Here is a 26,232-nt window from a genome sequence, read left to right as displayed (position 1 = left end):
ATGTTGTTCCTTTATTCAAGAAACGGAGTAGAGATAGCCCAGGAAACTATAGACCAGTGAATCTTACTGGAGAAGATCCTGAGAAGCAGGATATATGAACATTTGGAGAGGCGTAATATGATTAGGAATAGTCATCATGGCTTTGTCAAAGGCAAGTCGTGCCTTACGAGCCTGATTGAATTTTTTGAGGATGTGACTAAACACATTGATGAAAGTACAGCAGTAGATGCAGTGTATATGGATTTCAGCAAGGCATTTGATAAGGTACCCCATGCAAGACTTATTGAGAAAGTAAGGAGGCATGAGATCCAAGGGGAGCTTGCTTTGTGGATCCAAAATTAACTTGCTCAGAGAAGGCAAAGAGTGGTTGTAGATGGGTCATATTCTGCATGGAGGTTGGTGACCAGTGGTGTGCCTTAGGGATCTGTTCTGGGACCCCTACTCTTTGTGATTTCTATAAATGACTTGGATGAGGAAGTGGAGGGATGTATTAGTAAATTTGCTGATGACACAAAGGTTGGGGGTGTCGTGAATAGTGTAAAGAGCTGTCAGAGGTTACAGCGGGACATTGATAGGATGTAAAACTGGGCTGAGAAGTGGCAGATGGAGTTTAACCCAGATAAGTGTGAGGTAGTTCATTTTGGTAGGTCAAATGTGATGGCAGAATATAGTATTAATGGTAAGGCTCTTGGCATTGCGGAGGATCAGAGGGATCTTGGGACACTCAAAGCTGCTGTGTAGGTTGACTGTGGTTGAGAAGGCATACGGTTCATTGGCCTTCATCAACTGTGGGATTGAGTTCAACAGCCGAGAGGTAATGTTACAGCTGTATAGGACCCCGGTCAGCACTTGGAGTACTGTGTTCAGTTTTGGTCACCTCACTACAGTAAGGATGTAGAAACTATAGAAAGGGTGCAGAGGAGATTTACAAGTATGTTGCCTGGATTGGGGAGCATGCCTTACAGGAATAGGTTGAGTGAACGCAGCCTTTTCTCCTTGGAGTGATGGAGGATGAGAGGTGACCTGGTAGAGGTGTATATGATGAAGAGAGGCATTGATCGTGTGGATAGTCAGAAGCTTTTTCTCAGGACTGAAATGGTTAGCACGAGAGGGCACAGTTTTAAGGTGCTTGGAAGTAGGTACAGAGGGGATGTCAGGGGTAAGTTTTTTATGCAGAGTGGTGAGTGTGTGGAATGGGCTGCCAGCGACTGTGGAGGCAGATTCAATAGGGTCTTTTAACAGTCTCCTGGATAGGTACATGGAGCTCAGAAGAATAGAGGGCTCTGGGTAACCCTAGGTAATTTCTAAAGTAGGTACATGTTTGGCACAGCATTGCGGGCTGAAGGACCTGTATTGTGCTGCAGGTTTTCTATGTTTCCATCTGCTATTTTTCAACCCATACCTGCAACTGATCTATATTGTACTGTATTCTTTGTCAGTCTTCCACACTATCCACAACTCCACCAATCATCCACAAGTTTACTGACCCACCCATCTACATTTTCATCCAGGTCATTTATATACATTATAAATAGCAGAGGAACCACCACCGATCCCTGCAGAACTCCTCTAACTACAGACCTCCAACTGCATAAGCCAGTTCTGAAGCCAAACAGCCAATTTGCCACGGATCCCTTGCATCTTAATCTTCTAGGTTGGCCTCCCATGAGAGACTTTGTCAAACGCCTCACTAAAATCCATTGTAAAGAATATCCACTGCCTTACTCTCATCAATCTCTTGTCACCTTGTCAAAAAACTCAGTTTAGTTGGTAAGGTATGACTTGCCACACACACAGCCATGCTGGCTCTCCCTAATTAGGTCATGGGTTTCAAATGTTCATATCCTATCCCTAAGAATTTTCTCCAGCAATTTCCCTACAACTAACATGCGACACACCGGTCTGTAGTTCCCAGGATTCTCCCTTGTTTCCTTCTTAAACAGAGGTATGACTTTAGCCACTTGCCAGTTCTCCAGGACCTTGCCTGAGGCTATGGAGGACACAAATTGGAGGACACAGATACGGGTCAAGAGCCCAACAGTCTCATCAATTGCCTCCTTCAATAATCTGGGGTAAATCCCATCAGGCCCTGGGGACTTATCCACCTTAATACTCATCAGGAGGCCCAACAGTTCCTCCTCTTTGACCTCTAAATGCCCTAACTTACTTGTACATTTAGCACTGATCTCCTGACCCTCTATATTCTTTTCCTTTGTAAATACTGAAGCAAGGTACTCATTAAGTACCTCACTCACATTCTTTGCATCTATCCCACCTTTATCCTTAAGTGGTCCCACCCTCTCGCTAGCTATCCTCTACTCTTGATGTATGTTTAGGATGCCTTGGGATTCACCTTAATCCTACTTGCCAGGGACTTTTCATGGCCCCTCATGGCTTTCCTAATTCCCTTCTTTAGTTCTTTTCTGGCTCATTTATATTCCTTCACGTGCTCCATTTGATCCTGACTTCTTTACATACTTTTCCTTTTTCTTCTTGACTAAATTTATCCTCCCTCTGGGCATCCGAGGTTCTCTTATCTTTCCATCCTTATCCGTCCTTTTAACAGGAACATACCTTTCCATACTCTGCAATTGATCTTTAAACACCATCTGTATGTCTGATGTGGACTTGCCGGAGAAAGTGTTCACGATTAACACTTAGTTCCTGCCTAATGCCCTTGTAATTTTCCCTACTCCAATTTAAAACACTCCCACAAGAACCATACCTATCCTTATCTAAGCTATCCTTAAAGTTAAGGAATTGTGGTTACTGTTCCCTAATTGTTCACCCACTGAAAGGTCAGTCACATGCCAGGCACATTACCCAACACCAGGTCCAGTACGGCCCCTCCTCTGTTTGGACCATACACATTGAATTAGGAAACCTTCCCGGATATACTTAACAAGTTCTGCCCTACCTAAACCTCTTACACTAAGTATGTCCCAGTTTATATTGGGGAAGTTGAAATCTCCCCATGACAACAAAGGAATTATTTTTTACACATTTCCTTAATCTGATTACACATCTGTTTCTGAATGTCCCAGTGTCTATTAGGGCAGCGGTCCCCAAACACCGGGCCGTGGACCAGTACCGGGCCACAAAGCATGTGCTACCGGGCTGCGAGGAAACTATATGCTGTCCTGACGAAGGGTCTCGGTCCGAAACGCATCTTCCTAGAGATGCTACCTGGCCTGCTGTGTTCACCAGCAACTTTTATGTGTGTTGCTTGAAATTCCAGCATTTGCACGCACTGTTGAACTTGAACATATGCTTGCCAACTGTCCCGTATTTGCCAGGACATCCCGTATAGTGTATTGGGCTAAATTGGTTTGTCCCATACCGGACCGCCCTTGTCCTGTATTTCCCCTGTTAAGGTAGAGCGTTCCTATGAAATCTTTCGTGCCGAAATGGTGTAAAGTGCAGAAGCAATTACCATTAATTTATATGGGAAAAATTTGTGAGCGTTCCCAGACCTAAAAAGTAACCTACCAAATCATACCAAATAACACATAAAACCTAAAATAACTCTAACATATAGTAAAAGCAGGAATGATATGATAAATACACAGCCTATATAAAGTAGAAATAATGTATGTTCAATGTATTGGGAAGATTAAGCCAATTTATGGGGGAAAACATCGGCACGTACGCGCATGCGCATGTCACATGCGCACAAAGGTGCCGCACAAGGCTTCATGGTCATGGTAGTCTTTCTCGGGGTAAACACAAAGTGTCCTGTCAACACACACAAAAAATGCTAGTGAATGCAGCAGGCCGGGCAGCAGCTATAGGAAGAGGTATAGTCGACGTTCAGGCCAGGACCCTTCGTCAGGATTTGACTGCTACTTTTGTCCCTTATTTGGGAGTGAGAAAGTTGGCAACCCTAACTGTAAAAGACATGTTGAGGTGAGTTTAACCCTACTTGAACACCCTCACCCGCCGGATCGACCAGTCCGCTAGAATACTATTAATATTAAACTGGTCCGCGGTGAAAAGAAGGTTGGGGACCCCTGTATTAGAGGGTCTGTAGTACAATCCCGTCAGTGTGATTGCACCCTTCCTATTCCTGAGTTCCACCAAACAGACTCGGTGCCTGACCACTTCAATTATGTCTCCTCTGAGTGCAGCTGTGATATTGTCCCTGATTAGTAGTGCAACTCCAACCCTCTTTTACCTCCTCTATCTTTTCTAAAAACTTAAAAATCCTGGTACATTAATCACCAATTCCTGCCCCCCTCTCAACCAAGTTTCAGAAATAATCCATGCTCTAAATTCTTCACCCTTGCCCGTAATACTCTAGCACACTGCATACCATCCAACTCATCATATCTGTTATTTCAATTTTGCCTTTCAATACATTTGCCGATATCTACCCTCTGGTCCTATCCTTGCTTTCCTGACCTGGGGCTCTGGTTCCCAGCCACCTGCAGAGCTAATTTAGACTCTCTCGAGTAGCATCAGCAAACTTCATGGCCGGGTTATTGGTTTCCCTCCAGTTCAGGTGCAACCAGTCTCTCTTGTACAGGTCACCTCTTCCCCAGAAAAGGTTCCAACGGTTCAAGAACTCAGCCCTATCCCCTGGACCATCTCCTCAGCCACCCATTCATCTGTGCTATCACCCCATTCCCACCTGCACTAGCCCATGCGGGGAGTAATCTAGAGATTACAACCTTGGAGGTTCTTCTCTTTAGCCTTTTTCCTTGAAGGAGGAACTTGTGTAATGCAGTAACATTCTGAGAATCTGCTATTCCTGTTGTTGGGACATCTGAGTCCCAGTTCCTGCACTCCCCTTAACCTCACCAAAGCCCCAATTTCTCTACTCTCCTTAATCTCACTAAGTTTGTTTTAAAAAATATATATACTACTTTGTAACTTCTTGGGGTTGGGCAGAGAACTAAGAGTGTAGAGCTATTAACATCAACACTCCAAAAAAAAATATGCTAGTCTGGCACCAGTGAAGTCACAGGCCTGTTGGATTAATGTAGTTTTACTGTAACAGTGATAGATGATGAAGTAAAATCAGTTTAAATAGGTTTCTTAAGACTGGAATTCTGTGATTCAGACACTTGATTTGTGATTATTTTAGAAATGATCATTGCAAGCATTATTTTGGGATTTGTACTTGATGAAAGCCTCCTCTTCCTTCAGCTGTTGAAGATTCAGTCAGAATGTTCTCACAAATTAGTGTTTTTGCACTGTAATTATCTTGTTACTACTGCTAATGTAAAAGTAAACTTGGCTGGATTAACAGGAACTCTCTGGAATGCAATGTTAGTTTTTAAATATTGTCTTGAGTAGTTTGAACTGTCATTTGTGGACTTCAGCTCTAGTGACTATGATTTTTGTAAAATACTAGGTATCAAGCTGGATGGTTCCCATTCAGGCAGGATGCACCAAATGGACATCCAGCAAATCAACCAGCAGACTTCAACCAGGAAGCACAGGAGGATAATGCCCTTGAAGTACATGAAATGGTGAGTTTGAAACAAATATTTCAGTGTAGCCATTGTAAATCCTAGATACATCAGTGTGAATTCATAGCACATGCAGGTCTCCACTTTACTATTTAATGTGGAAATGGGGTGCTAGTTTATAAATATGTGCATTGGATACCCAAGGTGATGTATGATGATACTATGAAGAATGTGCTTAAAGCATGACAAATTAGCAGAAATTGATGTCTCACTTCCCCATCTGGATCAGCATGCTGAAAACATTATCCAGATAAATTTGTATTTATGCCATATACTGATGGGTTAAAAATCTTCCAAAGTCTGGCCTTAGTGCTATAATCGAAAACTACAAAACCATAGCAAAGAGAATTAAGAGGAAAAAGGGGTAGGGGTGAATTTGTGGTCTGTATGAAGCTTTCGTTCACGATGTAAAGCAGAGAGGTATTTTATAATTGCAGCATGAATGATGAAATCAGCCCAGAGTGTTTAAAGCAGGAAATGGAGTCTCCTAATGACACTTCTGTGATGGGCATCTCTCACATTTGAATGTTTCTGCTAAACCATCTTTAGAGAGTTTGTGAATCTGCAGGTTGAACCATGTCACTATAAATCTTTGAGGGTTGGTATTATTGGCCCACTTTGGGATTTTCCTGTGAGGGGTGGAATAGCCCAGCGTGTACAACACTTTGAACATTGTGGGTCAGCACCCTCGGTGCAGGCAGTACTGCGCTCATCGTAACCAACTGTGCTTTGCTTTCCAGGAGCGTCTCATGGACGAAGGTCTGGATGACGATAGCTGGGAGAGTGGTGACAGTGGTGACAGTGGAGATGACACCACGGAAAGCGCAGGAGGGGCAGAGCCCCCTGGTTTCATGGCTTCAGCATGGTCATTCGTCACCACCTTCTTCACCTCTCTCATTCCTGAAGGTCCCCCTCAAGTTGGCAACTAGGACATGCAGTGGACTTCTCAACTTTGCTGCTCCCTACAGTTGTATATTTAAGTGACACTTGCTGAAAAGAAACTCCAAACACCTCAGATGTGGAAGTGTGCCCTACCCTTTTTTTTTTTGCATTGCTATTGCTGCTGCAGTCCCCATGGGGTTCAGTTTGTTGAGTTGTTCTCCAGATCAAATCATCCTTTGATTGCGCCCAACATTTAGCATGCACTAATGAAAATTCCTACATGAAGAGAAAATGAAATTGAAAGGAAATTGCATATTTTTCTTTGTTTTTTTTTGTTATAACTGCCACCAGCTGTTATTGTGGTCATGGTGGTGGAGATACATAAATGGAACAGTTCTTGCTGGTTGACACTTGGATAAGGAGGAATCTGTTTGGTTAACATTACATTTTCTGGCTGACTTGTAAGGCTACACATGCAATCTAAATTTGCTAACATATCAGTCACACATGGCATTACTTTTTTGGCTTCAGCATTTTTCATTGGTTGCCAGCCTAAGGCTCTGGAATAGTTTCCTGGCACAATGTTGCTGGCTATTGACTGGTTAGTTTGGATTTTGAAGCTCAGTTGGCTTCATTTGATTTGTATTTTGATCTGAGTTTGAGGTAATTTCCCCTCCCCCCTCCCCACCAGATATTTTACCTGATCCCTGGGTTTGTGCTTATTGGTAGCAGTAAACAATTTCATCTCAACTTCGATCACTTGACACTCTGGGGCTTACATGAAAAAAAGCTGTAGTTTGGGATTTCAGAGACAAATCCAATGTAATTTGTACTTGTTATATACATACTTTTTAAAATTGCTTTTACATTTTAAAAACTCATTTTAGAATTGTATATTTTACTACCTTGCCTTTTGGGCATTGAAGGCATAACTGCTCAATTGGCGGTTTTCATTTGGAGATGGTTAGAGATGGTGATGTGACTCGTGCATATGTTACTGATGTAGTGGAAGTGTGAGAGCATAGCAGTGTAAATACATGATCTGTTTGAGTGTTCCCAGCCTGAACAGCAATAAATGCTACATATAGAATTAGCAGCACTGTTTGGTACTTCAGAAGGCCAAATAAACTCGGTGTCTGCAGCATGCTAACATACTTTTAACAATAGTGTCACAGCGAAATACTGTTTGCTAGGGGGGAAAAGCAAATAATGATTATTTGAATAAACATTGACACATGCATATAGTATCGCATGAAAGGGCCATATACCCTCAGTGTTTTGTTATAACTGAAATTCATAACCTCCCTGAACTGGGAAGGAACTTTCTCTATTTGTCCCGTTAAGTGTACTAAGAATGGTACAAAGGGCATGTAGGGGTGCCCAGCATTATTACTGGATTCACAAGCACACCTGTGTTATTCATTAAAGAACATGCGTTTGAATCACACTGCAGCAGCAGGAGTTTAAATAAAAGTAAAACTAGAGTAAAGCTGGCAACAGGTGATTATGGTCATGAAACTGTTGAGTTATTGTAAAAACAGGTGTCTCACTAATAACCTGAGAAAAGGAAATCTGCCACTCTTGCCTACTTTGGTGATTTTGCCTGCGTGATTTAAACACTTCAATGTGGATCTCTCTCAACTGATCTTTAAGTTCACTTAATGTCATCAAGTCCAAGGACTAGGTGTAGGTGGGCAATGATGCCAGTGTAGTCCACATCCTGACTAATAAAAATGTGTCCTAAATTAATATCTTTGGTCCCTCAGATTTTCTCCGAAGGCTGGGTGCACCTGGCGTGTCTTGGGCAAGTGTTTCTGGTTCCTGTGGCCTATTCCTGCTGTTTCTCAGTGTCAAGGTTCCTCATCCACTTCAGTCTCCTCCTTTGACAGCGAGTAAGCAGAAAGCTTTCATTTCACCCCATGTACTTGATCATCAAGTCACGCGGAGGTAAAATTTTAGCCTCTACTTACAGGAACCAGTTGTGTCTGCTCTACAGTTTTACATTCAGTGGATCAGTGAAATTTTGTTGCTACTGCAATTTATCTTAATTTGTAAATAAATTTCCACTTTATTTTAGTCCAGTATAGTGTCATGGAATTCCATGTCTGAGTTGTTTTATATATATATATCACTGCATCAAGTTTTGTTGTGCCAAATTTCATTTCTATACATCCGACCTGTTTGAAGAACTGAAGGTGGGAGAAGGCCTCTTTTACATTTACCAATCATGGCCATTAACTGCTCTGTTCCTGAAATGAGATTGATGAGAATGCATCAACTTTTTTAGGGTAGTATCTTTATGCAGAAGTAAAATAAGCACGTGTCTTTTTAACTATATTCCTTTTGTAGCTACAAAAGTAGCTGTGTGATATTTTAGGAAAGCTAAAGGTTTGTATTTCTTTATTTCCATTATTTAGCTAGAAACTTTTGTCTGGAAGCTACAGGTGCATTTTCCCTATATAATGTATACAGCCAGCTCCCATAGGCAAAAGAAAATAATGACCAGGCATTTTGTGTTGCCTTTTACATCAGTTTAGACAGGGACTTAGTTCCTCATCCCTTGCTACAGCAGCACACTTTCAGAACTCCACACAAATCCAAGTTGTTGATTGTAGTCTGTCTGTCATAAAGATCCTCAAACTAAATTTGACAATAAACCAAAGGAGGCACCAGGATGTGAAAAACGAACACCTCAGATCAGTGTCTGTGGGAGAAGAAACAGTTCTCTTTAAGGTCAAACTCCCTTGATGAACTCGAGGAAAGAAAAAAAAAGCCTGGTCTCACAGGCGGTGGCTGTCCTAGTCATGCCACCCACTATCATTGTCAGAGACCCAGGTTCATTCCTAACTTCAGGTGCTGTCTGGAGTTTGCACGTTCTCCCTGTGACTGCATGTGTTTCTCCTGGGTGCTCCAGTTTCTAACCACATCCCAAAGGCATGTGGTTTGGCTGTTGTAAATTGTCCCCCATGTGTGAGGGGTAGAATGTGGGGAGAATTAAATGAAATTGATATAAATGAATGGCTTCTGGTCAGCATGAAGGGCCAAAGGGCTTTTTTTCTGTGTTGTATATTTGTCAGTTAAATTTAGTTAAAGATTTGGTGAAAATTAATGGGGTATGGCCAGGGCTTGGTTCTAGGCATTTAGGGCATGATTGCCAATGGGTGGATAATAGACTGAATTGATTGCTTTGTGACCAAGTTTGCAGATAATACAAAGATAGGTGGAGAGTCAGGTAGTGTGGAGGAAGCAGAGAGTCTGCAAAAGGACTTGGACAGATTTGAAGAATGGACAATTAGGTAGCAGACGGAATAGAGTACAGGGAAGTGTACAATCATGCACTTTCATAAAAAGGAATAAAGGAATTCTAAATAAGGAACACATTCAGAAATCGGAGGTGCAAGGGGACTTGAGTCGTCATGCAGGATTCCGTAAAGGTTAACTTGCAGTTTGCCTTGATAGTAAGGAAGGCAAATGCATGCTAGCATTCATTCTGAGAGTAGAATATAATGCTGAGGCTTTAAGGTCATACTGCACTTGGAGTATTGACAGCAGTTTTGAGCCTCTTATCATGCTGCCATAGGAGAGGCCAGAGGTTGTTTATGAGACTGATCCAAGGAATGAAAGAGTTCATGTTTGGGGAATGTGTGATGTCTCTGGGCCTGTACTTAACTGGAGTTTCAAAGAATGTGGGGAGGTCTCATTGAAACCTTTTGAATATTGAAGGGCCTAGACAGAGTGGATGTGGAGAGGACGTTTCCTATAGTGGGGAAGTCTAGGACCGGAAATCCTAGAGGACGTCCCTTTAGAAAAGAGATGAGGAATTTCTTTAGCTGGAGGGTGGTGAATCTATAATTCATTCAGACAATCGACTGTGGAGGCCAGGTATTGGACATAGTTAAAGGTTGATAGGTTCTTGATTAGTAAGAGCGTCAAAGGTTATGGGGAGAAGACGGGGGAATGAGGTTGAGATGAATAATCCGGCATGATGGAGCAGATTTGATGGGCTGAAAGTCTTAATTCTGCTCCTATGCCTTATGGTCTTGTCATAGATCCATCTCTTGTTCCTATCAGCCCCTTGAGCCTCTGAGGTTGCACCCCATCTACTTTCCTGTCCTCCTCGCTGCATTACACTTGCAGATTTATGTGTCTACAGAGTCTTCTGGTGCAATGAGTTCCAAAGGCCCTCAACCTTCCAAAGAATAAATTCTTCCTCATCCTCCTTAAATGGAGCCCACTTGTTCTGAAATTATGCCCTCTGCTCTTGGACATCCATGAAAATGTCTGCACTGCAATTACTGTAAAGCCCCCTAAGAACCATGTGTTTCAATAGAATCACTTCTTCTGGAAGGGTAACTTAAGTTTTCAGATGCCACAAAGGTTGGTAGTGCTGTGATAGTGTGAAAGGTGTCATAGGTTATAACAGGGCATTCATAGGATGCAGAGATGGCCTGAGAAGTGGAAGATGGAGTTTAATCTAGAAAAGTTTGGAAGGTCAATCTCGAAGGCAGATTACAGGGTTTAATGACAGGATTACTAGCAGTTTGGGTGGAAGAGCAGAAAGATCTTGAGGTTCATATCCATAGATCCCTCAAAGTTGCTATGCAAGTTGATATGGTGATCAAGTTGTCCTTCGTTAGTTGGGGGATTGAGTTTAACAGCCAGGTAATGTTGCAGCTCCATAAAACTGTCTTTACACCACACTTGGAGTATTGTTCAGGTCTTGTTGCCTCATTATAGGAAGGATTTGGAAGCTTTGGGCGGGGTGCAGAGGATATTTGGCAGGATGTTGCTTGGATTCGAGAGCATTGCTTGCCGGGAAAGGTTTAGTGAGCAAGGGTATTTCTCTTCGGAGCGAATGAGGGTGATAAATGATGTAACCCAGGTTAAATAAACCCAAATTTGTAATATTAGAAATTTCTACCTGCGGAGGGATGAAAAGGAAGTTCGCCGATTTTTTTAAAAAAATTGGAAAAAACGATATGCGAAGGAGGGACGGGCTGTACTCAACTGACAAGAAACGCAGCATCGAATAGAAACTGAAGACATGAACCGTTAAGAGTAGAATTAGTAGTGAGTATTTTAACCCTACTAACTTGAAACCCCTGGAGGAGAAACAACAGCGGTAAGAGATTTATTGAAGCTGCAGCTATAACGAGACAATATCGGTAGAGACCAGTGCCCAAAATGCCTACTCGGGAATTAGTTCTGCAAAATCAAATTTTGTACAAGTTTGTGAATTGACTTACTGTGGATGATCAACTATTTCATCTAACGAACCAAGACGGCAAGCCACCCAGGTGACGAACCAGTGCGTGAACGAAATGTGTAATGACGCGGAGGATTTAATACAGTTGGATGTATAAGTTTATTTTCATACGAGTAATCCGAATTTGATTTTCTGCGAGAACTGATTATTTTTGCACAGACTTTGATAAGTCACTGAATGAGATTTACTTTGTTTAAGAGTTACAATGTTGGAGAATTGTCGTGAAAGGAGTTAAACTGTGTATATATAATATTTGAATTTAAACTTGCAGATATACTGTCTGGAACTGAAAATGAAGTTAACTATATTACTTCAGAATAGGAATTGTATTTGTTTTTTCTAACTAACTAGTGATAAGTAAAAAGGAAAGTTTAGTCTGTAAGCTTTTAAATAGGGAATAACACTAGATCTAATTAGAGAAATTGGAGTGACGAAAGTTATTCCAATGAATATCACTGATTCTAATTAAAACGTAATTTGTTGTGGTTTGATAATCTAAGATTTGGAACGTAAGCAGAATATTTGAATTTTGAATTGTTCTTGCTCATGTAAATATTTTGTACATAGTGTTTTTCTTATAAACAAAACCTTATTTCCAGAAGTGTGTAGTTTCTATTCACTGCCTCCTTCCGATCCCTGGATTCTTCTGATGGCCTATTAGCACCCAGTGTAATTTGATTTTCTCTAAAGAAGGCGACGACTGGTCACTCACGACAAGACTGATGCTACACAGTCTACACAGTCAATCAGTGATATTCATTGGAATATGTAATTTTAGAGAGATTGAAGGAAGGTAGGGTGGAATGCCAGGGGTAATGTTTTACACAGTGGCTGCTGGTGGAACGCCCTGCCAGTATTGGTGATAGAGGCAGATATGTTAGGGACAGTTAAAGACTCTTAGCACTCCATTTTTCTTGCATCTATGTGAGAGGAAAGGGTTAAATTGATCTTTAGTTTAAAAGGTTGGCACAGCATCATGGGGCAAAGGATCTGTACTGTTCTATGTTCTCAACACCCTTAACCCAACTTAGAAATTACTTTTACAGGGAAAGTTGACTATCCACCTAGGATCAGTCTTATTAATCTTCCCTGAACTGAATCTATTGATAATAAAGATATCTTTAAATGAGGGGACCAAGCTGAAGAAGTGTCTCCCTAATAAACTTGAATGTGATTCTCCACTCACACTCCAAATCTTTTCGTAATTTAAGATTGTCATTCTTCAGTACATGAGTGTAAAGGAGAACAAAATTATTGTTACTCCAAATCCAGTATGGCAGAAAAATACAATAAGCATTTTAAAATGCAATAAATATTTTAAAAAGCAATTATTGTTGTATTTAAATATTGGCTTTCTGAAGTTTTCCATTATCTTTGCCAATTTGTGCTGCACCATACACTGGATACCTGAATTCCCTGTAATGCAAGTCGCAAATCTGCCATAGAAGTTAAAGGTGTGCAGCTATGGGTGAGGGAGGTAGTGCTGGGCATAATGGCATGAATGACAACATTGTGAAACTAGGAAGTAATAGGGATTTAATGTTTGAAACCTGTGTAAGACAATGAGCAATTTGATGAACTAACCTTGTGAGAGTTAGGAGTGCCAGAGGTTTCATGGAAGACCAACCACAGTACATGTGCTACTTTAATCTGGAGATACCTGTTTCTGCAGCAGACATATTGGTTAGGAGACAGTTTGTAATGGAGCTGAAATGATGCCTTGCTGACAGATGCTGCCTGATCCTCTGATTTCTCCAGCAGTTTGGTTTTGTTTGCTCCTGGTTCCATATCCACTTTGTTTGGTTCTTCAGAGAGAATAATCTTTCTGTAGCAACTACTGCTCCCATTGGAGGGCAGTGTGGTCGTAAGAAACAGGCTCCTGGTTTGTGTTGTGTTGAGCACCATTAATGAAAGCAGCCCAGCCAGTGAGGGATGAAAATAAGGCACAGAGCAGTACAGTGTGGATGCAGGCCTTTCAGCCCAATGAGTACATGCTGACCACTGTGTCAATCCAGTTGGTCCCAGTTTCCTGTGTTAGGCCAATAACCCTCTAAGCCCCACCCTTTCATGTACCTATCCAGCACTTCATAAATAATCCTATTGTGCCTGCCTCAATCATTTCCTGTGGTAGCTCATTTCATATACTCACCATCTTCTGCATGGAAAAAGTTGCCTCTCCGGTCCCTCTTAAATCTTTCACTCGATATCTACGTCCCCTACATTTGGACTCCCTTGCCCTGGGGAAAACACTGTTACTGTCCAGCTTATGTATTCTTCTGAGGGAAAAATATAGAAATGTGTTAAATTGGTAAATTTAAACTGCTGAATGTGTTTATTGTTGTCACATGTACTGAGGTACAGAGGAAAAACTTGTATGAACAGTATACAAGGCAAGTGCTTCACTACATTGATGCATGTGACAATGTCAACTTAAATGTACCAATTTCAAACAGTTTTCCTCATCTGTTCCAAGGAATAAAGATCCAGCTTTGCCAATTTCTCATTATAACTTGAGCCCTTTCATCCTGCCAACATCTTCACAAATGTTTTCTGCATTCTTTCCATTTTAACTACATCTTTCCTATAAGAGGGTGACCATTATTAGGATACTCCTTTATTAGGAGTTTGAAGAGATTTGGCATGTCAACAAATACACTCAAAAACTTCTATAGATGTACCATGGAGAGCATTCTGACAGGCTGCATCACTGCCTGGTATAGAGGGGCTACTACACAGGACCAAAAGAAGCTGCAGAAGGTTGTAAGTCTAGTCAGCTCCATTTTGGGCACTAGCCTACAAAGTACCCAGGACATCTTTAGGGAGCAGTGTCTCAGAAAGACAGCATCCATCATTAAGGATCCCCAGCACCCAGGGCGTGCCCTTTTCTCACTGTTACCATCAGGTAGGAGATACAAGCCTGAAGGCACACACACAGTGATTCAGGAACAGCTTCTTCCCCTTTGCCACCTGATTCCTGAATGGACTTTGAAGCTTTGGATACTACCTCACTTTTTTAATATACAGTATTTCTGTTTTTGCACATTTTAAATAATCTATTCAATATGTGTAATTTACTTGTTTATTATTGTTTTATTTATTATTACTTTTTTTCTGTCTCTGCTAGATTATGTATTGCATTGAACTGCTGCTGCTAAGTTAACAAATTTCATGTCACATGCCAGTGATAATAAACCTGATTCTGATTCTGAAGATTGTAGGTAGAATTCCAAGTGTGGTTTCACCAGAAACTTGTAAAACTGCAACATAATGTCCTAACTCCTATCTCAATGCCCTAACTGATGAAAGTCAGGATGTTTAAATGTCTTTTACACCACCCCATTTATATCTGATGGCACTTTTAACAAACTATGCACTTGTACTCCTTTTTCCCTGTTTCATTATACTGGCAGGTACCCTACTGTTCATAGTATAAATCCTAGGATGGATTGATTTTCCAAAATGTGTCACCACATACTTATATGTATTGAAATCCATTTGCCATTTCTTGGCCCAGTTCAACTGATCAAGATCCCTCTGTAATCTACAATAACCTTCACTGTCAATAACACCTAATTTTGTGTCATCCACAAACATACTGATCAAACCTTGTATACTTGCATCCAAATCATTTATAGATAATGATTAACAAAGGTCCCAACGCTGACCCCTCTGGTACACCACTAGTCACCGGCCTCCTTTCTCAGAAACAGCCTTCAGCTGCTACCCTCTGCTTCCTACCTCTGAGCCAATTTTGAACTCAGCTAATTCGTTCCCCCTGATTCTATGGAACATTCTTCCAGACTAGCCTGGTGTTTAGGGCTTTGATGTAGGCATTGCTGAAGTCCAAATAGACCAGATCCACGGCCCTCTCCTCGTCTACACTTTTTGTTACTCTTCCAAAAAAAAACTAAAAGGTTCATCAAGCATGGCTTTTCACGCACAGCTCTGCTGACTCCTCTTACTCTGACTCTCTCTATCCAAATGCTGGTAGATCCTATCTCTCATAATTGCCTGCAGTAACTTCCCCACTACTGGTGTCATGCCGACTGGCCTGTAGTTACCCGGTTTGTCCTTGCTATCCTTCTTAATAACATTAGCTACATTCCAGTCTTTAGAAGCTTCACCGGTATTTAATGATAAAGCAACTATTTCTGCAAGGACCTTCATAATTTCTCCAACCTTTCACAAATTCCAAGGATACACTTGATCAAGCCACTTAATATGACATAAGGCTGCAAATTCCTCCTTTCTGTTAATAGAAATGTCCTCTAAAGCCTCACCTGTTTCCCTTATGTCTTGAGCAACCATGATGTTTTCTTCAGTAAATAGCAAGGATAAATACTCAATAAATACCCTACCAATTTCTCGGCAGCCCTGCTGATCTCTAAGGGGACCTACTCACTCCCTGGCCACCTTTTTTCTCTTAATATAGCTATAGACCCTCTAGGAATTTTCCTTAACCCTACCTGCCAGATCCATCCTGATTTCCCTCCTAAGAGTATTCTTAATCTTTTTATAGTCATCAAGGGATTCAGTCATCCCTGACCTCCTAAACCTAATGTACACTTGTTTACTTTATCTTGACCAGAACTTCAGTATCTATCGTCAGCCAAGATTACCTAAACAGGCCAGATTCACCCTTCATCCTAACAGACACTTGCTGCTACTGCACTGATATCACAATGTTAAAATCCTCTCACTTGCTATTCGTTCCTTTCCCTTCAAACAGGCTCACCCAATCAACTTCTATTAGATACTCAAACAAGGGAAAATCTGCAGATGCCAGAAGTCCGAGCAACACACACAAAATGCTGGAAGAACTCAGCAGGCCAGCAGCATCTATGGGGAAAAAAGTGCAGTCAATGTTTCAGGCCGAAGCACTTCGGCAGGTCTGGAGAAAAAAAAGCTGAGGAGTATATTTGAAAGGTGGGGGAAAGGGAGAGAGAAACACCAGATGATAGGTGAAACTTGGAGGGGGAGGAATGAAGCAAAGAGCTGGGAAGTTGACTGGTGAAAGAGATAGAAGGCCATGGAAGAAAGTAAAAAGGAGGAGGGGAAGGGGAGAGGAGGAGGAGGACCAGGGAGAGGTGATGGGTGGGCGAGGAAGTAAAGTGAGAGAGGGACAAGGTAATGGGAAATGGTGAAGGGTGGAGGGGAGGCATTACTGGAAGTTTGATAAATTGATGTTCATGCCATTAGGTTGGAGGCTAGTCGAACAGAATATAAGATGTTGTTCCTCCAACCTAAGTGTTACCTTAACCTGACAGCAGAGGAGGTCATGGGTGGACATATTGGAATGGGAAGTGGAATTAAAATGGGGGGCCACGGGGAGAGTCTACTTGTTCTGGCGGGCGGAGCATAGATGCTTGGCGAAGCGGTCTCCCAATCTACATCAGGTCTCCACTTGCAAGGATAAGTGCCAGGAGGGAGATCAGTGGAAATTAGATTCTACGTAATTTCCTCAAACTACCCCTGCCCTAACCTGTGTACATTGCCATCATTATCTTGGTCACTAAAGCCAAAATGCTCCCTCCCCTGATTAACCAGTTAATTGCCCTGCTTCGTTCCCTACGGGAAGGTCAACTGTCACACTCTCCTGAGTAGTGGGGAACTTTTCAGGACACATTCCACAAATTCCACCCTATCCAGGCCCTTAACACTGCACAGTCCAGTCAGGACGAAGGAAATTAAAATTTCCCACCATTACAAGTCTACTATTCTAACAATTATGAGCAATTTCTCCACACACCTGCTCCTCAAGATTCTGCTGACTATTGCAGTTTCTAGAATGGTTGTTGTTTGGTGTCCATCTGTCTTGAAGGACAATGGGTGATGATCGTCATCATCACAAGCCTGGGCGGAAGGTATGGAGATCCTGAGATGCCCAGTCATCAAGATCCGCTCTTTCTCCCCACCTTTATTGTGCCCTGCCTAACCTGATTACTAAACTTTCTCTTGCTAGCTACTGCTTCATCCCATGACTTGCTCCTGCTCAGAGTCACACCTCATCCTGCCAATCGAGATTAACCCTTTTGTATTACATTAGTAAAATTTCCTGCAGGAATATTTTGTCCCTCTCTGGTTCAGGTGCAACCTGCCCCTCTTGCACAGTTCACCTCTAGCCCAGAAAATATCGCAATGGCCCAAGAACCTGAAACCTCCCCCATCCTGAGCCCTCACCACCATCAAATTTTCTGCCGCTGCTTTTACTCCTTGACCCTGGCACCAGTGAGGCAACTCAATCCTGACCTTTCTTCTGTGGCCACAACATCTCCTGTCTCTTCCCCTGGTTTTCAAGCCTCCTAGCACTATTGTCTTATCTGACTGCACCCTTTCCCTGAGTCTCAGAGACTTGAACTACTGCTACCCCCTAAAAGAACATCTCCCTCTACCTGGTTGCACTTCCCACAGATGTAGCCATCAGGGAGACCCTGACTTCCCATATATCATAGGAGAGGCATTCCACTGCCCTGACTACCATCCTGCCTGTACTCAAACAAGGATTAAGGATTAACTCTGTCAATAGGGCATAAAAATAGAGCCAGAACTCAGCTAACAGAATATCAGAATAAGGCCAGAGATCAGCCAATACAGCATAAGAATAAGGCCAGAGATCAGCTAGTAGGGCATGATATTAAGACCAGAACTCAAGGTACACTAAATGGACAATAAAAAAATGTTTGGCAGCAAAGAGTATCTGTGAATGATTGATATGACAAAGGCTCACATTTTTTGCAGATGGTACAACTAGATTTTAATGCAAATTTCTTGATCTTGGCATTGGTATCAAGGCCCCAGCTGCCTTTAACAGGGTGTGGATAGCTGTCCCTTTTAAATGCTGCAGTCTTCCTGGGTGAAAGTGGTCCCATGGGTGCCGTTGGGAGGAAATTCAAGGACTTAGAGCCAGTGATGATGAAAAGTTGGTGATATATTTCCAAGTCAGTATGTCATGCTACTTGGAGGGGAACCTGCAGATGGTGGTGCTTCCTGCACTTGCTGACCCCCTCCTTCTTGGTGGTGGAGGTGGTGGGTTAGGGAGGTAGTATCGGGCAAATAACTGCAGTGCATTTTGTAGACTGCAGTGCACTGCAACTTCTGTGTGATGGCGTGGAAGTTGGGTGTGCTTAAGCTGCTAATGAGCGGCTACCAGGTAAGTGGGCAGCTTTGTCCAGAATGATCTCAGGCGGTGTGAGTTATCAGAGCTGCACTTGTTCAGGGAAGTGGCAATATTTTCAACATGCTCTGGACTTGTACCTTGTAGATGGTGGTAAGAATTTGGGGTGTCAGGGCTGAGTCACTCCCTCGAGGCCACGCAGCCTCCATCCTGCGCTTACAGCCACGTCGTTCATGTAGCTGGTTTGGTAGAATTTCTGGTTGACCTTGTGCCCAAAGGTTGATGGTGGAGCAAATGGTGTCAAGTGTAGGTGGATAACCTCTTCTGTTAGATATCTTCAATGTCTGGCACTTTCTTGACAGGCACATTGCCAGATTCTTCTTGGGCACTGGTATTATTGAAGACTGCCGAAGCAGGTAGGTACCTCTGAATGCCTAAGCAAGAGGTTAAAGGTATCAGTGAACTCTCCAGCCAGTTAATCAGCACAGGCCTTCAGCATTCAGCCATCTGGGCCAGGTACTTGCCCATGGGCACCCTCCTGAAAGATGCTCTCCTGTTAGCCTCAGAGACTGTAATTACAGGGCTGTCAGGGGCTGTGGAAGTTTGTGAAGGTGCAGCTACATTTTGTCTGTAAAAGTGAGCATTAAAGGAACTGAGCTCATCTGGGAACCTAATTATTGTTGCTTTCTATGTCCCTTGGTTTTGCTTTATACCAGGTGATAGTGTTCAAGCCTTGCCACAGCTGCCGAGCATCCTGCTGTGATTCCAGATCTCTTGTGCTTTGCTTCGTCACCAGACCGGAATGCCACTGATCTTTCCCTCAGCAGATTGTACATCTCTTGGTTCATCCAGAACTTCTGGTTGGGGAAGACTCTAAGTGATTTTGTGGGGACATACTCATCCATGACTGACTTTATAAAGTCCACGACAACTGTGGCGTATTCGTTCAGATTCTCTGATGAGTCCTTGAACACGGCGCAGTCCACTGACTCGAAGCAATCTGGTAGCCGCTCCTCTGCCTCCTGTGACCACCTCTTCATTGTCCTCACTTCTAGAGCCTTGCTCTTCAGCTTCTGCCTGTATGCAGGTAGAAAGAGGACAGACAAATGGTCGGATTTCCCAAAGCGCGGTCTAGGGCTGGAATGGTAGCCATTCCTTATGGTAGTATAGCAGTGGTCAAGTGTGCTGATAATTGGGTAGAGATTTCTTCAAACAAGCCAGATTGATGTCCTCAGCAATGATTTGAAAGGCATTGGGGTAGGCTGTTTATTGTTTGATTATCGCTGCTCTCAATACCTCGACTACATGCTTAACTTGCCTTAGATAATTCTCTTTCAAGTATGGTTTGCTGATTTCAAAGTCACACTTATGATTTATTGCCCAGATGTTGAACGTGTGCATCCCAAGCTCATCACACCTGGCAGAGGAGAGAGAGCTACTAATGAAACCACTGTTGATGGACTTCAATAAAAATAACTAATAAGGAAAGTGGAAATCAGCAATAGTAACTCATGGCTACAGTTCAGATGGTTTTAAATCTTCATGACTGGAGAAGCAGGACTGAAATTCATTTGAAAATGTAATAAAATGATCAAGGATTTGAATAGACTAGGCCAGATGGTGACATATTCCTGTTTCCAATATGTCTAGGAATGATGACTGAGAAGCCTAAGGTTTGAGTTTGCAGCCACCCACTGATTTCACTTTGTCATCTGGAAATGATAACTTCTGTCGAGCAGTAGGGTCAAGAAGTTACGTTTCTCTGGTGCAGTGATATCTGGATGAAGCTCCCAATACATCAGAACTTGGATCCTATGTGACACGTGGAAAGCAACAAGAACTATATTTGTTTCTGCAAAGTTTCAAAGGCTATGGATGACATGAACCGTGGCTATTGGCTGGCAAAGATAAGGGTGTTTGTAAAGAGAAGAATCCATATATAGAGAAGCAAAAGTCAGGGAGAAAAGAAGAGGCTAAGGAGAGAGCCAAAAATGAATGTTGGAGCAGTGAAGGAGGGATTAAAATGAGATGAGAGGGCAGAGAGATAAAGGAAGGAGGGCAATGGAGGTACTGTATGTTAGCACAGGGAAGGTTTCCTATAAGAAGTTACAGGCAGAGAGTTCTTCTGAAATGGGAAGAGAGCCAACATTAGAGAGGCTGCAGCCATAATCTGGAGGGGTGCTAGCTAGGTCGTTACAGTGAGTTAGTCCAGTGCCAGTTGTACTAAACTTCAAGGGAGTTTAGTCAGCTGGCAGGATGAAAGGTCAAAGCTGCTGCTTACAATCTTACTGAACTATAAAACCTTCACTTTCAGAGTTTTCCTGTTAGATATAGAATGTAAATAAACTATCCACAGAGCTATCTGGTTATGTATGATTGCACAGACCATTTGAAACTGTTTCAAATTTAGTGGTTACACAACTAGAGGTCTACACTCAGTAACTGGCCAGAGAAAACAGGCACTTCCATTTATCCAAAAGAAGTTTGGTGAAATATCTTGGACTGTGGTTCTGGAACGCATCATGCTCTGGCTGGTTTTCTGATAGGTAGGAACTTATAGCACTAACGTCTGCAACACTAACTTGATTTATGCTCAGGTAACGATGATTAAATTAGATATTAGAATCAGGCTCTAATGTTGTAACAGTTGGATCATTCAGTCATATCCCCCTGTTTAATAAGCAGAAACTGGGGTGACTATTACGAATACCAAAGCAGCCACACAAACACTGGACAAGGCACAGATGGAACTGTTATCTGAAGAACTGGAAGTTGCCCACACTGCAATAATTTGTGTAGTCATGATACAGATGTTGTAGCTTTAAATTGGAAAGTTCCCAAGGCACGGGGCTGTAAATTAACCAACATGGCTACAGGAGTTCCTTTTTAAACTAATGACCTTGTTTTGATGGTTGTGACTTTGGAGCAGAGGGCAGTCATTAATACTGAGCAGAAGGGAAGTGGGTAAAGGGTTGGGGCGAACCCATCTCTGCCTTGTCCATTGGATACCATGACCTTCTTGCCCTCTCTAGAGGACCAAGAAGGCACCTCCAGTCCCGCCCTTGGTCCACAGACCCCAGGGGTTTGTGTTGATACAATCCCTGTCCTTAGTAAGAGGTAAAACATTGACATTCTGCCCAGCATAAACAGCAGGGCAGCTGGAGCACAGGATGAGTGACTTCTGTTAAAACCATAACCCTCCCATGGTCTACATAATGGAGTCACATCAGTACCCATCAATCTAGATGGGTAAAAGGTAGAGATCTGCAGATATGCTCCATTTTACTTTCTCTGAAAAGAAGCCCAGATTATTCAAAGCTATTCTCTTCACCTAGCAAGGTCTGGTAACATGATGGTTAAATTACTCCGCAAACTTTCTGAAGACATTGTACCCGTGTCAGGAAATGAAATCCTACAAGGGCACAAGTAACCAAATAATTAATATCACTAAAGATGATCATAGAAACACCAGATTGTTATAAGCATGTGCTGGTGGTGAACCAGAGGACTGGGAAGATTTTGGAATTCAGCAACAGTGAACTAAAAAAGTTCCAGGGAAAAAAATGAGAGAACCTGCACGTTATCTAAAGCAAACTGTAAAAGTTCCAGTGGATATGTACCTATAAATAGGAAGAAGGTGGCTAAAGTAAATGTGGGGCCTTTAGAGAAGCAGGCTGGTGGATTAATAACAGCAAACAAATGGTAGCACACACAAAATGCTGGAGGGACTCAGCAGGTCAGGCAGCATCGAGGGAGAGAGAGAAAACAGCAGATATCGGGACCGGAGAAGAAGGGGGAAGAAGTCAGTGTAAGAACGTAGGGGGAGAGGGAGGAGTGTAAGCTGACAGGTGATGGATGAAGCCTGGTGAGGGGAAAGGTGGGTGGTTGGGTGGGTGGGTAAGGAGTGATGAAATAAAAAGATGGGAGCTGAATGGTGGAAAAGGTAACGGGCTGACAAAGAAGGAATCTGATAGGAGGGGATAGTGAATCACGGGAGAAGGGGAAGGAAGAGGCGTGCCAGAGGAAGGTGACAGGAGGGTGAGGAGAGATTAAGGGGGAGCCAGAATGGGGATAGAAAAAGAGGGAAAGGGGGAGGGAGGGAATTTCCATATGTTGGAGAAATTGTTCATGCCATCAAGCTGAAGACTAAAACTACCAAGATGGAATATGAGGTGTTGCTCCTCCAACCAGAGAGTGGTCTTGTCAGGACTGTAAAGGAGGCCAGGGGCCAACGTATCGGAATGCGAATGAGAAACCGAATTGAAATGGGTGACCATTGGGAAATCCCACCTTTTGTGGCAGCCGGAGTGAAGATGCACAATGAAGCGATCCCCCCAATCTATGCCAGGTCTCATCGATGTAGAGGAGGCTGCACCGGGAGCACTGGAAACACATGGCAGATGCATTGAATAAATTCTCTGCATCAAGCTTCACCAAGGAAGATGCTGTTGATATCCTTAGGGTACCAGGCAGGCTAATTTGAAATAACCACTTTGCAGGAATAAAATATTGGAGGACCTCAAGGGGTAAGGGTGGACCCGATGAGCTGTACATTAGCATTTTATAGAAAGTGGCTACAGTGATAGTGGATCTATTGTTTGAAAATTTTCACAACTTACTAAACTCAGACAGGATACCAAAAGATTGGACAGTGACCCCTTGTTTAAAGATCTAGAAAGCAAGGAACCATGGGTCAATAAGTTTAATAGTTATTATTTGCTAGAGAGGAAATAACAATCTAGGAAAGTTAAACGTATTTAAAACTCATCAACATCATTTAATGAAGGGGAAATAATGTTTGACAAATTTGCTTGAATTCATTGACAATGTGGCACGGAGAGTTTTTAGAGGGGTACCTGTAGATGTCATACATTTAGATTTCCAAAAGGCATTTGACAAAGTGCCACATAACAGACTGGTACATCCATTAAAAGCCCATGGTATCGGAGATGTGGCTGTCTCACAGAGTTGGAATAAATGGGTCCTTTTCATTCTGGAAGGAGGTGACTAGTGGAGTGGCCCAAGAATCGGTTGTTGGCCTGCAGATGTTCACTGAATACATCAATAACTTGAAGGAAAAGGAACAAATTTGTCAATGCATGAAAATATATGAAGGGGCATGTAGCAGATTGATATAGATTGAGTAAGTGGGTAAAAGACAGGCAAAGGGAATTGAATGTGGGGTAGTGTGAGGAACATAGTTATTATCTAAACAGAGAGACTGAGTGAAGTTCAGGGGATCTAGATGTTTTATTGCATGAATCATAAAAAGATAGCACGCAGATCCAACAAGAAGTAATGAAGGCAAATGGCATTTTGGCCCTTTGCAAAGGGGTATGATTTGAAGAACAGAGAGGCTTTGTTGTAATTGTACAGGGTGCTGGTGAGGCCTCATCTTCAATACTGGGTATGGTTTGGTCCCTTTACCCAAAACAAAGCACTTGGTAATATTGGAGGCAGTCCATAGGAGGTTCGCCAGGCTAATTCCTGGGATGAGAGGGTTGCCCTAACAAGTAAGACAAAATAGTTTGGGTCTGCTTTCATTGGAGTTTAGAAAAGTGAAGGATGACCTTATTCAAACATAAAAATTCTGAGGGGAATTGACAAGGGAAGATGTTGGGATCTTTTCACTAGAGCGAGAGTCTTAAACAAGAGGACAACAAGATAAAGGGACATCACTTAAAATGAGGTAGTTCTACATTTCTTCAGGCAGAAGGTGCTGAATCTTCAGAATTCTCTGCCCTCACAGATGGTAAAAGCTGGATCATCAAAAGTGGAGGAGGATAATTATTTGATAGAATGAAGAATACAGAGATGGTGAACTGGCACTGAAGAGGAGTTGAGACCAGTGTAGATCAGCCATGCTCATATTGAATGGCGGGGCAGGTTTGAGGACCAAGTAGGTACAGAGGAGATGTCAGGGGTAACTTTTTTACACAGGGAGTGGTGAGTGCATGGAATGGGCTGCCAGCGATGGTGGTGGAGATCAATACAATAGGGTCTTTTAAGAGATTCTTGGATAGGCACATGGAGCTTAGAAAAATAGAGGGCTATGGGTAACCCTAGGTAATTTCTAAAGTAAGTACACCTTCGGCACAGCATTGTGGGCTGAAGGGCCTGTATTGTGCTATAGGTTTTCTATGTTTCTATGGTCTACTCCTGCTCCTACTTTCCTGTGTTCTCGATCAGGGGAGGAAAGTCCTGGTTTGTGTGAACTTGGACTTCCCAATATAGTTGACACCTCAGTTTGGGTGATTGGAGATGGACAATGAGTGCTCACAACACCAATGGTTAAATAATCTGTGAACTATTAAAGAGCTTATTGTGTCACAATGTGTCAATTTCTCAATAAGTGCACAAACCTTTGGTTTACATGTTAGCCCAAAGGGTATTACCTCAGCGACAATCATGTGATTTATAAAATGCAGAGAGCAAGTCATTAATCTGACAGCAAGATGACACAATTAAATGTAAGTTATCAACAGTTAGACGTCTCCATCTGATGCTTCCTAAGGACAGGGGAACTACAGCAGTTTGTACAGGGGCTTCCTCTGTAATCTGATACATGCGTTCGACCCAAGATGTCGACAATGTCTTTCTCCCCACAGATGCTGTTTAACCTGCTGAGTTCCTCCAGCAGATCGTTTGTTATTCCAGAGCCTCCCTTGCCTGATTGCATGCCAGGGACGCTCAGCTCAGTCTTAAATCCCACTTTCTGGACTGAAGGAACTCACCGAGGAGGTGCTGAAGGAGTGTGGCCCATCTGTGGTGCCATTCTTTGGGTGAGATATTAACCCAAGCTCAACGTGAAGATGCTAGATCCCACGGCTACGACCAGAAACCGGGGCAGTGCTTATCGTGTACTGGCCAATGTTCAAAGAAAATTTTATCTAACTACACACATGTCACCATATATAACCCTGAGTTTCATTTTCATGTGGGTGTACTCAGTAAATCTACAGAATAATAACCATAACAGAATCAATGAAAGATTGCCCAACTAGGGTGTTCAACTCGGGTGCAGAAGACAGTAAACTGTTCAAATACAGAATGAAGTAATAATAATAATAATAAATAAATAAGCAATAAATATCAAAAATGACATGAGGAGTCCTTGACTGTGGGTCCACTGGTTGTGGGAACATTTCAATGATGGGGCATGTGAAATTATTCCCTTTGGTTCAGCAGCCTGATGGTTGAGGGGTAGTAACTGTTCCTGAACCTGGTGGTCCTGAGGCTCTTGTACCTTTTTCCTGATGGCAGCAGTGAGAAGAAAGCAAGGGAATCCCTGATGATTAATGCTACTTTCCTGCGACAGCATTTCATGTAGATATGCTCAATGGTTGGGAGGGCTTTGCCTGTGATGGACTGGGCTATCCGATTGTAGGATTTTCCATTCAAGGGCATTAGTGCTTCTATAGCAGGCTGTGATGCAGCCAGTCAATATACTTTCTACTACACATTTATAGAAGTTTGTCCAAGTTTTAGATGTCGTG

The 26,232-nt window shown here is 42.5% G+C and overlaps 2 protein-coding genes across 2 annotated transcripts in view; one reads left to right on the top strand and one right to left on the bottom strand.

Annotated features, from left to right (window-relative positions):
* herpud2 (HERPUD family member 2) overlaps nt 1–8,437 on the top strand; it is a 51,757-nt gene extending 43,320 nt beyond the window's left edge. The window contains exons 7-8 of the mRNA XM_072260745.1: nt 5,357–5,474; nt 6,215–8,437. Coding sequence (XP_072116846.1) covers nt 5,357–5,474; nt 6,215–6,403 — 307 coding nt within the window. The 3' untranslated portion in view covers nt 6,404–8,437. The remainder of the gene's footprint in view (nt 1–5,356; nt 5,475–6,214) is intronic.
* A 196-nt stretch (nt 8,438–8,633) lies between these two features.
* Nucleotides 8,634–26,232, bottom strand: part of tbx20 (T-box transcription factor 20) — a 46,083-nt gene continuing 28,484 nt past the window's right edge. The window contains exons 8-9 of the mRNA XM_072260729.1: nt 13,772–13,898; nt 8,634–9,060 (exon numbers count right to left, since the gene is read on the bottom strand). Coding sequence (XP_072116830.1) covers nt 13,819–13,898 — 80 coding nt within the window. The 3' untranslated portion in view covers nt 8,634–9,060; nt 13,772–13,818. The remainder of the gene's footprint in view (nt 9,061–13,771; nt 13,899–26,232) is intronic.

The sequence above is a fragment of the Mobula birostris genome, chromosome 1 (genome assembly GCF_030028105.1).
Source record: "Mobula birostris isolate sMobBir1 chromosome 1, sMobBir1.hap1, whole genome shotgun sequence".
NCBI classification, from domain to species: domain Eukaryota; kingdom Metazoa; phylum Chordata; class Chondrichthyes; order Myliobatiformes; family Myliobatidae; genus Mobula; species Mobula birostris.
This window is presented reverse-complemented; position numbering and strand designations above follow the sequence as displayed.